At 39.0% G+C, this 17,403-nt stretch overlaps 1 protein-coding gene across 2 annotated transcripts in view; it reads left to right on the plus strand.

Moving 5' to 3' along the window:
* MAPK10 (mitogen-activated protein kinase 10) overlaps nucleotides 1-13,574 on the plus strand; it is a 94,273-nt gene extending 80,699 nt beyond the window's left edge. For both annotated transcript variants that reach the window (XM_009325985.1, XM_009325993.1), the window contains exons 10-12: nucleotides 6,564-6,627; nucleotides 7,164-7,241; nucleotides 13,432-13,574. In XM_009325985.1, the coding sequence (XP_009324260.1) occupies nucleotides 6,564-6,627; nucleotides 7,164-7,241; nucleotides 13,432-13,574 (285 nt within the window). The remainder of the gene's footprint in view (nucleotides 1-6,563; nucleotides 6,628-7,163; nucleotides 7,242-13,431) is intronic.
* Nucleotides 13,575-17,403: the final 3,829 nt, after the last annotated feature.

The following is a 17,403-nucleotide window of genomic DNA, read 5'->3' on the forward strand; positions in this document are numbered from 1 at the left end:
AAAGGGAAAAAGTATTATTTACTAATATTACACAGCAAATCTATTGTAAAATCAGAATAGGAACCTATAGATCTTCTCTGTTTTATATTTCAGTTAAAGGTTCCTTTTTCCTGTATGTTATATGCAGAAACTGTCTCAGTTTCACTTTTAAACAAATATTATTTTTATTACTCTCATGTTATGATATTTACTTTACCTACATAACAGCATTTGGACTATTATCATGAATAAATGAGACACGTTATACCTCTTCTCCCTCAAAGTGCTCTTGTTGTATTTCTAGGAAAGAAGACACGTCCAACATCTCTTGCCTTCACATGTAGACTATCCTTTTTATTGTAGATAATCTCAGTATCTCCCAGATGACGTATTAGCTTCTCTGTTTCCCCATCTGTGCTTGAGACTTCATTTTCATTTACACAGCTGCCTTTTTTTGAAGTTGCTATACATCCTTATCCTTCATTGAGATGATCTGTGAATAAATCCCAAATCTGATACTTAATTTTTCGTATCTCCCCTAATGTTTATGTGATGCTGCCTATATGCATGTCACTGTTTTTATCCCAAAATGTTTAAAATGTTTGTGAACAGAATGGATTCCTAGACGTGCTTTAGAATAGCTTTAGCATTGCCACTTGGGTGGCTCTGAAATAAAATTTCAGAACACTTATGTTCGTTGTTCTCTAGGACTGCGTTGGCTTGAGCTGCCTGGTCTCCAGCCTAATACCTTCCATATTTTTGGCATTAGAAATAATTTTGAATGGGAGAGATACCTACTTATTGGTATCAAAGTCACATTCTTATGCAAGACTGTGGTTGCTTTCTATTCCTCCCCTTAATTTTGCAATTATTATGTTATTTCATAAAAAATTAACCAAGTATTTTTTGGCCAAAAAGATTTGCTTGCACATTTCTGGAAGAAATTTTTGCTGTTTAGGGGCAATTGTTGAGGACTTAATCTTGCACATTTTTTCTTCACCTATAAATGACTCTGTTTTGGAACCTTTTGAATATCCATGTGATCTCATATTGGTTCCTACTTGGGAACAGTATTGTTCCATTCCACGGGAACAAATCTAGTAGCAAAATTTGCCATAGATTATCTGATGTTTTCTGTTAACTGGTTTCAAAATTTGTCTTAGATTTTACTGTACCTGTAGTTATTGCTTGTTATGTGATATATGCCATCCATTAGAAGAGAGATTTCTTCGAAAACAGAAAGATCAGATGTTAAAAATATTCCTTTTAAGCATTTCTCTGTGTTGACAGAATTTTACAACAGTGATAGATTTTGTGGGGTTTTATTCACTGTAACTCACACTGCTTTTGTTATTGGTTTTATTTTCATAGGATTTATATTTCACTAGGGTATCTCTGCATCTAGGACCACCAATGAGGGGCTAAGTTGTGAATTATCATTCATTTTTCTGTGCATGCCAACCTGCGTGTTACCTTTTATTAATGTGATGCTGTTTCCTACAATGCTTATGAAGACAGCTTGGTTTGCGGTTCTCAGTCCGAGGTCCTGTCCAGGATAGAAACTGCTGCTGTATTGTCTTAGCCCGGTATAAACTATCTATGACCAGCTGTTAAATACAATCTGTTCAAATGAATTTCAAACTTCATAATTTGTCGTAAGGAGAAAAAAAAAAAAAAAAGACCCATCTGTCATTTTACCTGTGAGTGCTGAGCATCCATGATGATGGAGAAGCGCTTCTGGAGAGCTCTGTGACCTTGGCAAACAACACTTCAAAGAAGGTGTCACCTTCACTACAGGTGACACTTCATGGCAAAATCAAGGCTGTCAGGTTGTGCGTCTTCTCTGGTATTCTTTTCTCTTGCTCAGCCTGGTGTGTATAGATGTTGCACTTAAACCCTTTGGTGATCTGCCACAGGGTTTTTTTAGCAATCAGTTACAGGGTTTGGTTTTCTGCTTAGAGGTCGATGGTGCACATCTGTTGTCTCACAAAAGAAGTTTGCAGCTCTGCTTTGTACACCAGCACAGATATTTCCTCCAGTCAGCAACATCTATCCATTTATAGCTGATTAATTATGGAAGCTAAACATAGCTTCTGCAGCAATCTTTGTTAAAGTCAGTGAGAAGTAGTGGTTAGAGAAGAAAGAGGCATTTCTTTTCCAAACCAAACTAAAGCTTTTTCCAGCTTGCTGTTGTACATATCTGCAAGCTGTTCAGTCATCTGTGTGTAGCCAAGTAATCTTGACTCCTGCTGCATGGTATCCTTACAGTCCAGCTGTTCAGAAACAGCTCAGACCACAGTTTCTTTGATGCATACTATGCATGGAGTTTTCCAAAAGGCTCTGCAAAGAGTCCAAGGAACAAATGGGCACAGAGGTATCTCTTCTTCCATACCCATAGTTGAGATCATACCCAGTCCACTGTGGAGTTCCTGGGCAATACAGGATGAAATCCAAGGCCCTTGACACTTTCCTCTCTAGCTAAAGACACTTCAGGCCTCTGGTGACAGCACATTTGTGTACTTCGGCTTGCACTGCAAAAATAAATATATAAATGGTATCAGTAACACAATCTAGGCTGTAGAAAACACAAAGGGATTTCTATATTCACCTGCTATCAGGACCTAAGCCATTTAACAAATTGTTTAACCTCACACCATTAATTTTTACAGCCTCCATCGCCTCTGTTATTTGTGTATTGCCAATTCTATCGTTGCTTTGTATGCTGCTCCACAACTACTGCTCCAGACCCTGTGATTCTGGGAACAGATGCAGAATCAAGCCTTGCTCCTGCCAAGCTTTCTAAAATCAGCTCATCCCAAGGTCTTCACTGTGCTGGCACTAGGTCTGCAGACGCAGGGACAGAGATGGCAGGATTTATTCAAGTGTGAGCTCCAGCCTCACCCCTTTGCTTTCTAGCAGTGGCATACAAACCAATCTATGTTGCTTTGTGAAACTGAGAATACATCAGCATCAACATGTTTTGCTTTTTTCCCTAGTGAAAAGCTTTTCGTCCCTGGATATTAGAAAGGTATTTAACAAATCTAGTAGTCTCCTGACATTTATCTGACCACACGAAAAAAACTGTCTTTTGTGGGGTTTGGTTTTTAGTTTGGTGTTTTGTTTTGTGTTTTTTTTTAGAAAAAGGTCCATGTGGATATTTTCTGGGGTTTTTTTGTAATTTTTATTATATTCAATGAATGTTAAATTTAATGCAAAAATATTTTAAAAATCCATTTGTAAAATGTAAAAGCCAAGAACCACTGAAACAAGGTATTATTTTAATATCTACAAGAAAAATAGAATTCATTCCTTCTCTTCCGCATCCAAAAATAGATTGTATTCTTTGTTATCGTTGCCAATGCAATTGCTTACAAATCAATCTGATTTGGGGAGAAAATGGCTACCTTAAACTAAAGCTAGATGCTGCCACCCATAGGCTTGATCCACACTCTGCTTTGATTAAATGCTAGTTTAACTCTACTTTTCTGAAACCTGTACAAACTAAACCATGTAACTCTCCGTTGGGATGTGCTGTATGAAGGATTTATAAGAATGTCTAAAGAGCAGCTGCATCCACATAGAAAATTAATAATGATGAACTCGGACATTTGCATTTGAGCTAGGCAGCAAAGTCATTTTTAGGCCAACTTTTGCACCAAGACTGAAATCAGGTGCCCAGGAGGACCCAGGTATGGGAGCTGCTCTGTCTGCTTCATTGCTGTGACAATACTTGTGTTAAAAACCTCTCTTCCTCCCTCTAATTTTAGAAACTGGTTAAACCCCCCCCCCCAACCAAACAAGTTAGCAGAAAATGGGTGATCAGCCTGGAGGGGATTGTCTAGGTTGATAACAATGTATTAAGCTTTGTGGTTCTCATTAAGATTAATGAGGATCGTGGGAAAATAAATTCATTCCTGAAACTCTTGTGGTATTCTCAGCTCAGCTCTGTGCCTTGAATCAATGAAAATACGTCATAAGGGCTCATTTCCTTATATCAGGGAATTTAGATGGGAAAGCTTCACTTCTCGCAGAGCAAGAGCCACTGGCCTGGCCTCTCAGCGGAGCTCCATTCACCTATGTTCTGCACAGGCTTTAGAGGTTATAGATCCTGCCTGCATGAAGAGGAGGGATTTATTCATGTCATTATCACACTGAATATTTGTTACCCTTGGCTCTCGCGTTCCTGCCGAGAGCCATGTTTTATAGCTGTGGGTTCTGCTAGCTCACAAATAAAGGTCTGCAGTATAAACACTGGTACAGCAGTAGAACACTGTGCAGGTGCAGTTTCTGGCATCCTGCAGTGTGTGAAGTACAGAGTTTGGTTGTTCTCCCTTGATTTTCTCCATAGCAAAATAGGAGTTTGGTGACAAATTAGATTATTCTGGGCTCTCTCCCTGGAAAATGTCTTCGTTTCCAGAATGTGTTAATCCAGGAAATAATTGCTGCTTCTTTTCTTGTTGCCTATTAGCCAATTATGCCTGCTTAAGATGTAGCCGAAATAAATTAGGAGAGACATAAGCCAAAGATTTTATGGTTGTGTGAACTGAGGACAGGAATGTGCATCTGATCACTTGTTCGATTCTGTAATTTGTGTTTGGGAATTGAAGTAGTGAAGGAATCTATCCTCTTATTTCTGGCTTGGGGAGGAATACCCCTGTTTTTCTATGGAAGCTGTAAAAAGAGTGTTTCCACTTGCTAGGATCAATTTTACCCACAGCCTGTGCTTTTTGTAAGCCCCTCCCTGAAGCTTTTAGAAAGAAAGGTACTTGCAGGATATTCTTGTCCAACTTGGTCTACCTGCTTTCCTTCCACCTGACAAAGAAGCAGCGGGTCTGTCACTGTGAGTCAGACTACAGCTCAGCCAAATGCCTCCCTTATTGCTACCATAAAAACCAAGAGCCAGCGAGGTAGTGGAGCTGACAGCCCCTGTAAGTGTCCTGTAAATTCCTAGCCCCCCTGGATTTCCTTGTCTTTGCCAGCTTTCTCTGCTTTCCCCTGGTAGGAAATGCAGGCTGCAGGGCTGGCTGAGTGGCTGAGCAGTAGTCCAGCAGGCTCAGCTGGAGGAGTAGAGCTTGCTTACCACATCCCACTGGTCAATGGTGAGGCTCACCTGCACTCTTTTGTAGCGTTCAGCTCCCTGATACCACAATTAGCAGAAACATGGAGTCCCCATGGAGATTGCATCGGATTTTGGTTGAATCTGTCTTAGGCTTCAGGACTGACTGGAAGGGACTGAGAAGGGTTGTTATGCTGAATAAGAGAACAGCTGCATTGGTTTTGGACACAGACTTCTTATGTGGTTGTGTCTTACCTTGCTGACGTAGCAAAACCTCAGGTACCCCTGCTGAGGCCTGGCACTCACTTTAACTCATGGCACGTGTTTCAGGTTCCCTCTCGGCACCTTCTCAGGTATGAGACTTGGCAATCCAGGACTTCACCTAATTCCCTTGGTTTTAGCCCCAATACAGATGTCACTCTGCAGGAACTTCTCGTTTTCAGCGGACTTGTCCAGTTCAGCTATCATATAATTTTCCTGGTCCATATTACATCACTGAGCTATTACTTTCTCAGTTGTATCTGTAGCATGCAAATAGCTTAATGGACTGATGGTGTTAGAGTCCTAAGAGCAAATTCTCAACTTCTTAGTGAATCAGAAAACAGCTTGCTAAATGTGCATTTAATAGTAGGATGTTTTGAAAGGGACGCAACGGCCTAGTGCCCAAGATGAAAGTTTTAGGAAATACTTATGAGCGAGAAAAGTATTGGAGATCTTTTTTCCATCTTCATTAGATACTCTTACCTCGGATACTGAAGCTTCTTGGTAGAAGGAAGGAGGAGAGAGTCCTCTGCCTTGCTTGGCTGCTGTATTTGGCAGCTAACATCAGGAGACACAATGAACCCATGGCTTAGTTGCCCAATGACAGCAGGTATTCAGGCTCTCAGAAACTCTAGTTGCCTTTGTTTCAGTAAATTCCAGGATCTGCTACTTCTGTGACATTCTCATCAACTAAAAAAGAAAGTAAAAAAAAAAAAAAAGAAGAAACCTTTCTGGTCAAAGTAGAGTTATTAAAAATATGTATACTGGAATTTGGAACATGGATCAGAAATTCTGGCAGGGAGATTTACTCCAAAATTAGAGTTACTCTGAGATTTTTGTATAGCAGTGAGTATGATGTCTAAAGGACAACTTAAAAATTAATATAGTAATATTACTACTAATTAATCAGGATTGGTATTTGTCTGGTACTCTGACAGTACTTTCTCTGCCAGTGCAAACAGTCCATGTGTGGAGTTTCTGGGCTCAGTATAAGCACAATGGTATTGTTGACCTGGGTTCTATGTCAACTGCAACTATGCCTCTTGTTTAAAAGAGGAAAAGGGAGAAGTATATTGATTTCTTCTACATAAAGAGTTGAATTCCAGAAGTGTTAATCCCTTTAATTTTCAAATGTTTCATCTGTTTTTGCATGTACAGGATGGAAAACAAAGAGGGAGAAGAGATTTTATCTTTACTTAAATAATTACTCCTAATTATTTACAATATAACAGACAATTGACTAAGTAGCTTTGTTCCTCTCCTGCAGCCTCCTCCTCAGATATATGATAAACAGCTGGATGAAAGGGAACATACAATCGAGGAATGGAAAGGTAATCGTGGTTTAGAATTATATGGGAAGGGGTATTTCAGTGGCAAAATGGCCACGTCCCACTGCCAAGTGCATCTCTGCAAAACTAAAAGAATTCCTTTGACATGAAGAATTGACGCTAGCCTTACAAACTGGTGCTTTGGTAGTGAAAATATAAGAAATGTCCTGAGGACTATCATTATCTACACAGGTTAATGTAAACACAGGAGGTGCAGATTCCAGTGCTCCATTGAAATCTAAAGATATCATCTGGAGTGTGCTGCTTCATTTCTAGATAGTGCAGCATTAAACAATTCACATGTTCTAGTTTAACCCTATTTGTCTCAATTCAGCTCAAAAAGAGATGGTAGAAGAGTTGGGGAGGGGAATAGAAGAGAGAGGTCTTAGGCAAGTAGAGCTGTCAGACTCATGAAGACAAGGTAGGGCAGACCTAGGGAGCTCATGGGAGGGCTACGACACTGTGTTTCATGATAGCTGTTTTGTTCCTTATCACAGGCACTGGTTCCCATTTGTAACTGTTGCAATTCTCTCTTCCAGAACTCATTTACAAAGAAGTAATGAATTCTGAAGAAAAGACTAAAAATGGTGTAGTAAAAGGACAGCCTTCTCCTTCAGGTACTCAGCCCCATTGAATAACTTCAATGCGTTTTCTGTACTTACAAAAAGAGAATGGAGACTTGCAGTTATGTAGACCAATTAAGAAGTTTTTATGAAACCCAGTGCTTCTAATGGGTTGACCTTGATTAATTGCACTCCAGTGTCACGTTAATACTTAAAAATTGGTCTGCTTGCTATTTGAGATATAGTTGTTCCGGTATTTTCTATGGAAATATCTGTGATTACAGATTATATTCCTGTAGATGGGGAGGCTTATCTCACACTATTATTATTATACTGCTTATGGATGGATAACTGTGTTAATAATGATATAGTGTTAATAATGATAAGCAAAATTGGTGATGTTAGCATGTATCCATCTGTTGGACACACAACACCGCACCCCCCCATGTAAGCTTCTGGTAACTACTCTGGTAGTTTATCCTTTCAGAAGCCTGATAACATTAGAACAGCTTGCTGACAAGCTTGGTTGACAGTTCGATGAGAAGGGAAAGTTGTCTTCAAACACAGATTCTTAAAGTCCTGTCACAAAAAAATCACAACTACATTTTATCTGAGGAAAATTCACATCAGCAGTCTTTTCACAGAAATGCAAACTGTGACTGCCAGTACACAGAAATACATATTTGTGAAGGTACACTTTCACTGGCAGACTTGAAGTGCCCAGATTTTGAGCACAGTGTTCCAGTAGCATTTATGGGTAAAACTACCTTCTGCAGAGCCTTTCCTCAAAGCAAAATCATTTAATTCAGTACTCTCTGCATATTTTCAGAGAGATATTTTTTTTGCATTCTCATTTTTCACTTGCTAACTTAATGTTCGAACAAGAATGCATCATTAGTAACCGACAGGACAAGGGGAAACATGGCAACAATGGAGGAAGTTAAGAGAGTGCTGGATGGTAACATTAGAGCACTAGCACTGCACCTGGATTTTGACATCAATGAAGTAAGATATTGAAAACAATCCATTGTGTTCTTGATGAGTAGCAAACAAAGTATAGGACTTGCAGGTTTAATTTACCAAACTACTGTACCACCACCAAAAAGAAATCTGGGCCCCTGACAAGTACCTGATAAATCCTCGTTCTTAAATCTCTCTGGTGAGTTGCAGCCTGATTTATGATCAAGAAACATTGTAGTTGCTAGTTTCAGGAATTAATTACCCAGGGATTTCTCTGTATTCCATGTTCTGTTTTTCCTATGTGGAAGGTTTTTATTGTTTACGTAAAACATTTCTAAATGTACAAAATTGCCATTTCTTACCTGTCTTTCTTTTGCTGTACCCCTTTGACCTTGGATTGTTAGGCACCAACAAGTATAGCAATTATTTAAAAATTGCTCTGAGATGAGGCTGTTTTATGAAATGGTAGATTTCCTGTTTTTCATCACTTTGTGCGCCTGACAATTTTTTTCAACTGAATGAAATACTGAAAGAATGAGGTAAAACGCGTCACCAGTTCTGAGCATAAGGGAAATGAGGAAGACTCTACACACACATTGCTCGTTGGTCGGTGTTCTTGGCAAGAATTCAGTAGGCTAAGATTTGGCGCTCTATTAATAATCATAGCAAGTAAGCAAGCTGGAGATGAGTTCCTGTGATTATTTGATCTGAGCTTTTGGGGAGACAGCTGAAGTTGTCCAAGGATAATAGTTGCCCATTGATAGTGCAGGCTACTTAGAGTGCCTGTGTTTCAGGGTGTCAGTCACTTAGTGTTTCCTCTTGTCCTGTGAAGAATTAGTTAATACAACATACAAGCCTGAAATGTGGGGCTTGGGGGGAACCTCAAGTGCCCCTCGTGCTCATGTCCAACAAACAAAATCAACTGTGTCTAAAACTGTTCCCAAGAGATACTTCTGCTGCCTGTTCCAAAAAAATCTCTGTAGGCTACCTTATTTATTTTTGAAAAGCTTTTTGTATTGTCTTGCCTAAATCTTTTTTTTGCTGCAGTTTAACTCTGTTATTTCTTGTCCTGTCTCCAGAGAACATGGAGAACAGTTTCCTCCATCTTTCTTTCTGGCAGCTTTTAGCTCATGTAAATTCCATTATCGCATCCCTAATCAGTCTTCCTTCCTTTTGAACTTCACTACCTGCATCTTTCAATCTTTCAAACTTACTGCTTTTCTCTACACTTTCTCTAGTTGACTTCTATCTTTCATAGATCACAGTGTCCAAACCTATCTGCTTAAGGCACTAGTAGTGCTGAATTGAGTGGAAAGATTTGCATGTAGGTGTGTATATGTGTTACATAAATATGTAAGCAACATGTGCAAACAGCACACGCGTGTCCACATGCACACAATGTTTATACGTTGAATTTAATCTTAGATGGTAGTTTTTGCTTTTCTATTCTTTCTATGTCACAGAATTGCTAAACAGTTGTGTTTTATTTATAAATTCAGATCCTGTACCCCTTACTGACATGCTCGCTATTCAAAGGGTCTATGCCATATCATTACTCGGCTGAGAGAATAAAAGTGATTAGAATAAAATGTTTTCTCAGTGGAACTCAGTCACAACAATACATGTGAGAAATAGCCACTAAATTTAATCAACCTTCAGGATTGTTGACTAATTCACACCCTTATAACATGAAGATATATACCTTTTATACACCTATACCCTCTCCAAAATACATATGTGGCTATCACACATGCATATGTGCATCTTCTGTTGAGGTCTCCTTCTGGGTTCCACAGAAGATGTATTATTTATTTTAAATTACTTGCTTTACTAACAAGTGCAGTAGAACTTTTCACTAGCAGTCTCAGGACTCTTCTGCTCTGTCATTGCTGAAGCAGAGAGGCAAAAGATAGCAACTGTTTTATGCAAAGGTATGGGAGGTGTTTACCAATACTGTTTTCTATTTGGTTAATGCATTAAAAGAAGTGTTTCTGACAGGTATTATCAAACAGGAGGTATTTCCATTAAATAAAAAATTTAATACAAGGCTGTAGATTATTTAGAATTAAACTTAAGTTCTGTCTAAAGTAAATAACCTTGCTGCTGTTTGCAGATTTTCTCTGCTCTGACACCGCATACTATCTTAACCTCCTCTCACGCTCTCCCCTAGTCTTCACTACCCAGCTATAGTTTCATACCTAACATTTTCAACTGTCTTCTCATTTCTGGATACTGAACATAGCAAATAGCACTGATCTTAGTGCAGCTTATTCTTAGCAGTTCTCTTTCTTGCTGAAAATTGCTCTTTTATTCTTCCCTTCCTGCCTTTTAGTTGCTGTCTGATCTGGTCAGTTTTGTTGCTATCACCCAAGAACTACTGGATACCTTTAGTAGCCCTCTTCTGTTGTGTGCAGAGCCTAAAATAAGCAGCTGATGGACTTGCCAAGTATTGTGACATTGGATATCAAGAGTTACTAATTACACAATGTATAAGAAGCTGAGCAAATCCCCAAGACAGACACAAGGTTTTTTTTTGGGAACAGCAAAAGCTGCAGTTCTCCTTTCAGTTTTTTCCCCCACTTCTGTACCACTTTGCAGCTGAAGTCTTACAGGCACTTCCATAGGTGCTAAATAGGGCTTCACAGGAGCCCTCTGAGGAAGGAATCCCTGCTTTACAGCAGGGAAGCTGATGTGTGGCTTAAAAGAGTAGCTGTCAAGTCAACAGCAGAGCCAGGAACAGATCTCAGGAGCTGTTTCTCACCTGCTCTAACCTTTTGCTCTTTTCCTCGACCCTGCAGCCAGTGAGAAGCTTCCTGCCAAACAGCAAATTCATAAATGGGGCTCTTCCTTCTCTTCTGAATGCACCTCTGTCATTTCTGCAGTTTCACCTGGCACCCAACCCTTAAACAAGGGTTGTAGCACCAGGGAGGTGCTGAGCATAGAAAATGAAGCATTACTTATTGACTAGGACAGCTTTTGGTTGGGTTTCTGAGTGTTGCTGCGTAAGTGCTGCTTTGTGCCGCTGAATTCTTTAATTCTGTCATTAGGTTTGGTGTGGTTTCATTTGGGTTTGTGGGTATTTTGTGAGTCTGGGTGCTTTGGGGCTGCAACACAGTAACTATCAGGTCTGTGTGTCATGTCACGTAGAATTGTGCTGAAAGCTAGGAATAATCATAAAAATGCACTTTCCAGAAACTTACGGGCTGACTTGATACTTGCTGAAATGAACATAGCAGGGTTTATTGAATTCAGTGGTGCTGAATCAGACAGAGTGTAACAAAAGCTTCACCTGTACAATTCCTGCAGCTATTTCTTCAGTTATTTTGCCTAGCTAAGTTGATCGCACATTCATCAAAGAAAGCTGCCCAGCGACAATTTGATCAAAAGTCGATTGAACCTACTGGAATTCTTTCCATTTGATTCCTGGGACAGTATCCATGACTTAATGGCAGGCTTCTGTCCAGCACTATAAACATTTAGAAAGGTAATATATTGTTTAGTCATTAATAACATTAAATTCAGTCATATTTTGACTATATCTAAATGCATTTGTCTTGACTGATTAGCATTTTCATAAAATGCCACATGGTTTAATAACATGTAAACATGAAGTAACAGTATTGTACTGGGTGATTACTGATCAATATGAATGAGGTACGTGTAAATAACTTAGAAAAGATGGATGATTGCTGTCTGCAGTCACCAGATGTCACTGAGATTGCTCTGTCTTTTTGCAGCATTTACAAAATCAACTATTTTGTTTTCCAAGTGTATCAGGAGAGTAAACTAATTTAAGGATTCTTCTGATGCTAGAATATCTTTGTACTACTACAACAGCAGAAAGCAGTTCACATCTGGAGCTCCGAACATGAGTGTATCTGTCTCTGTTTTGTGCATATTTATAGTGGATGTGTATAAAGGGAAGAAAAAGTTGAGGAAAATAGAAGAGTGGTTGGAGTTATGGTATGGGGGCTTGTTTTCTCAAAGTAATGTTTTTATTGCAAGCTGGAGAGTGACAGAAATCCTCTCTTTTTGCCCATAGCATCGTATATTTTGCCGAGGCTGTATAGATGGCTATTAATTTCTGTATTAAGAAATATATGAGTTTTGTAATTTTACTAGGTGTGTTTTATTAGGTGTGTTCTCTTGCTCTTCAAGGCAATAGATGTTAATTTCTGTCCATTTTGAGGAAATGAAAATCTGTAAAAGTCAGCCAGGAAAACTTTTTGGCCATAAGAATGTAATGGCATCTGTCTGCATGGCAAAGATCTGTGTGTCACAGTGATTAGCTACAATTTCCAGCTGTGCAATATCATGCAAAATCACATATTTTATTGTAATGAATATTTAATGAAAATTAATGTATCCCTCTCAAACTGCAGGCTGTTAATTTTGGTGGAAAGAGGACAACAAAACGTTGCCTGAAAGTTCAGTGGAAAAAGATACCAATCAAACTGTTGTTTGCTACTCTGAGAACTTAAGTATGAGCTGAGGTTAATGGGCAGAGTGACGGTTGGGCAGTCATAGGTGCATGATAAATACATTCTTCACTTTGCTCTGTATTTATCACACAGTTATCTGCATCTATAGGACAGATAATTTCTGATAATATTCAGGGATGTGATAAATGTTCAGTCACATTAATGATAATCTCATAAAGGTACATTCTTCGTTTCACAAAGTCAAAGTGATTTTTTGGATAATATCTGGTACTATTGTCATTTTACAGAGGACAGGTAAACTTGGATGCACAAAAATACTGTCACAACTGAAATCCTAGGCTTAGTCACTTAGTCCTTAACTAAGAAGAAGAAACCAGCCTTGCCTCCCCCACAGCCATCTTCTCTGCATTGCCACTGGGTGATTTGATGCCACCCATTCTACTAAACTACCTACAAGAAAACTGGGATTTTATGAGACAGTATGGAGGGTTGGGTTGGTTTTTTAAATGATCTTGTTGGTGCCTGTGTGATCCTAGCAGGCATCTGATGTTTGGTATTTTGTAACTCTATGAAGGCTAGAAAGAAGTGGAGTGATAGACACAACATGAGCTATACCTCTTCAAAACGGACTGTTGAGGGGGAGAGTTTCCTGGTAAAATATTTAATATTATCCAATACCTAAAGTTTGTACGGCCCATGTTCTGCTAATGTTTGCCATTGTTTAAAATGGTCTGTGTACTTACATGCCTGTTGCCACAGGATCAGTATCCTTTGCTTTTTAAACTGTGAGACATTCTGGGGTTTCAGGTTTAATCACGTTGGTGTTCGTTTTCGTAGCACAGGTGCAGCAGTGAACAGCAGTGAAAGCCTCCCTCCATCCTCATCTGTCAATGACATCTCATCCATGTCCACGGATCAAACACTGGCGTCTGACACGGACAGCAGCCTGGAAGCTTCTGCGGGACCCCTCGGTTGTTGCAGGTGACTAGCCGCCTGCCTGCGAAACCCAGCGTTCTTCAGAGGATGATGTAATTTAGGAGGAAAAATTAACAGGAGTTAAGAGATTAAAAGGAAGAGAAATAAAATACAAAGATTTAAATGAAACAAACAAAAAAATCTTTTCAGCCTGCTTCTCCTACAGAGTTATGTAATGCAGCTAAGCTCAAGTGCATATTTAACTTATAGTTGCTCTGCTTTGGTCTTCTTCCAATGATGCTTACTGGGGAAAAAAAAAAAGGAACTGAAAACCCCTTTTTTCTTTTACCCCCTCCCCATAAGATGCAAAATTAATGGCTGCAAAACCAGCAGTCTGCAACTGTCCTTTTCACACTGGCATGACAAGGTGTGCAGTAGCCACTCTCAAACATACAAGTATGTATCTGCCTTCACTCTCTTCTGTCGTCTTCTGCCCAGTGAGGCAGGTTGGGATATACATGCATTTTTCTTCATATACAAATAGCACATACACACATATGCCAATAGAATTCTGGCAGTGTATGCAGCTGTGTGCCTATAGGAACATGCACATCTGCGTACGTACTTAGTGTGCACTCCTCAACTAAATGGCCCATTTCAGGTGAACTGCATAACTACATACGTGATATTACCAGTATATATTCTACTTGTTCATTGATGAGACTGCATATCTTGTATGAGGATTTGTGGAAGTGTAAATAACCACATTGAACTGGTTAGCTCCCTCAGACACTTGAAGATGTAGCACCAAAATTTCTGCTGAGAGTTGTATATATATTTTGAAATAATAACCAGTTTGTATGGAAAGAAGAAGCCACAGAGCTTCATAGAAAAATGTTTGTTTGTGAATGTTAAGACTTGTTGTTCTGATTTTTAGAGCAGATACGCCAAGCTAAGACCAGGTTAGAAGGAAGCACATGTATCTTTGCAAGCTACAGGGAACAAGAATGAAGGCTTTTTTATGCATGTCTAAGCCCAGAAAGATTTATCTCAGTAAGCAACTTTTCCTGTCAATGTTAAGTGAGTTATCATCTTAGTTCATAGATAGGCTCGCTATTATGGATTACATGTATGCTTGTATGTTAGGGGGTATGACAGGGTTGGGGAACGGGCAGATTATGATCAAAAGGACATGCAACAACTTGTATTTATTTTATGTCTAGATCTTTACTAGGTTAAACAGAGAAAGGATATTTGCAGCCCACTCCCTCTCAGTGTATGTTTGTGGCTTAGAGGTTGTTTTCCCTTTAAATCATTCCCTTGCAGAGATCTCTGCTACTAAGAGAACAGGCCTTCTCTAGGTGCTTTTGGCTGTTCATTTGCTCATGACAAATCATCTGACTCCCCAGGAAGTTTTATCAGCTGTGTTACATGGAAAAGAACCACAGAGTGCATGGGTCTAGTATTTCTATATTCTAAGGAATACCAGAGGCTATCAATCAGCTAGTGCGCTGGGCTGAAAGGGTCATAATCAGGGGTCTTAGGCAGTTTTGACAAGTTCTGAGGAACCCAACAGTGACTGAATATCAAATTCATTTTACCAGGTAATAATATGTAGGATTCCCAGTGGTAAGTAACAGCAAGTGTTTTTACCAGAGAATGGCAAAACTCCACACAGAATTTCAGAACAACTGAATATTTTTCCAGCCAAAATAGCAATTAGCATTTCCCACTGCAAGGTCATCATTACCTGAGTTGGAAATTAACTAAAGTCTGAGTCATCTCTCCTCTTACCAAAGTGTGCCACGTAAACTGAAATGAGGTAAATCATACTCTAATGCTTTTCCAAATGTCAGAGAGAAACTGTTTAGAATATATTACTGGATATTTTAAATTCACTAATTCTTATGTCTTCAAAATTCTACCAAAATAGGACTGTTCTATTAGGTGGCTTACAAGCCTGCCATTCGGTGGTAGGAAAAAGAATTGACTATCAAGTCAGATTTTGTTCAAAGGGAAGAAAGCAAAGAAAAAAACTTCTCTCCAGGGTGGGGAGGAGGGGAGATAAAAATTAAGTGGATATAAAATAATTTCAGACTTGGTAGGTCTGAGCTGTCTCAAAATTGCTGTAGGAAATTTTTTTTTTCCCCAAGTATATTTCTGGTAGATTTTTATGGAAATTTTTTTGAGAATAAAATTAGGTCAATAATGTTCTAAAAACTCAGAGCAGTAATTGTAAAAGCAATAATTTACTACTGCTAAAAATATTTAGCAATATTCTCTCTTAAGCCATGAAACATCAAGTCGTTGAGTGATGTAACTCTCACTTCAAGGCCAATGATCATAAAAGTATTGAAAGGTAAACAGCAATGTTCTGTAGGTACGAAGGCAATAACACCAAGGGTGACTTCTTAGCAATAATGAAATGTATCACCTCTGAATTTAATTCTCCATAGATATATATTAATAATATTCAGGTAACTAGTATCTGCTTTACATTCCTTAGTGTGCACCATTTGGGTGTGTTACTTAAAAAAAAAAGCGTCTCAAAGAGGCAAAGCTGTATGTAAGAGAAACTGCAAAAATACCACAAATGTAGACAGTAGAAACTTGGAGTAATCACAGTTCATTGCCAGTGATATAATGAAGATGTGGCATAGGCAATAGCAGAGAAGCCATTTATAGTAGACAGATGCTTACAGATCACCCATGTTTCATCTATCGAAGCCAAAAAACGTGCTCTTAGTCCCATGGTATAATTCAGTCTTGTTTGGGTTTGTGAATGCTGGGTGGAGAACAAATCACCATAGAAGATGTCCTAGTGACTGATGCTAAATGAACCCACAACATAGAAATTATATAGCTTTATTCCCAGAAGCCCTGATTCCGCTAAGCACCAGTGCTTGTACAGACATTTAATGGAGACTATAGGGATGCATACATAATTTTAACTAGCACGTGCTTTTGTCCTTTGCTCAGCAGCGATTGACATCAGCATGTGCTTAAGTGCCTTGCTGAAATGGGGCCTAAAAGAATTACTGCATCTCTTTTTGTCCTCAAATTAGTTAGTCTCCTTCATGAAAAGCTCTATCTGGGGGAGGAGACTTGTGGCTGTCCACATTGGACACTAGAAAAAAGGCATCAAAAAGCCATCAATGAAGAAAAGCAATAGCTCTTCACAATTCTGGCCCTTGTAAGTCCAAACTGAAGTAGCGACCATCGAACAGGAATAGTATCCTTTGTTTTGCTTTGTGTCAGGAAGTTGGCGCTGTCAGCTGATACCTTACAAGAATGCATGTACTCTTGAATAAAAGATTGCAGGGATGATGTTCTGCAGCTGTCTTGAGGTAAACAATTTTTTTCTTTCAGATTCTAGAAGTTTTGATACCCTTTATTCCAATATTCTGTTCACTTTGATAATGATAGATGCTTTTCTTATTTTTCTTGCCAGTGATCTTTTAAATCTACCTCTGTTTAAAATGTTACTAAATAGTACTTGAGTAACAATTTTCACCTCATTCTCTGAGGTTTGCTGTTGTAAGCGTAATTGCCACCACTGCAGAGATGTAGGAAATTGGGAAGCCAGAGATCTACGACACATGTTCTGAGGTATTTAGGCACTAAAGGGGCAATCAGAGAGCCTATGCCAGAAGTGGCATATCTTCCATCAGCATGAATGGCAGCTGGACACCTTGGTATTTTTGAAAATATGCCTAAGAGCCTATTGGTATCTCAAGTGCCTAAATACCTGAAGAAATTCTGTCCGAAGAGGCTTACTTAAGTAATGTAGATAGCCTTCAGCAGGGTGAGGAAAATGACAGAAGCATCTTAACTATCAATGGCTGCTCAGAGCACTAGCTGCAAAAAATAGCAATGAGAAGGTAGAGAGGAAAGTTGCT

This window comes from Pygoscelis adeliae, unplaced genomic scaffold, assembly GCF_000699105.1.
Source record: "Pygoscelis adeliae isolate BGI_AS28 unplaced genomic scaffold, ASM69910v1 Scaffold610, whole genome shotgun sequence".
Classification (NCBI taxonomy): Eukaryota; Metazoa; Chordata; class Aves; order Sphenisciformes; family Spheniscidae; genus Pygoscelis; species Pygoscelis adeliae.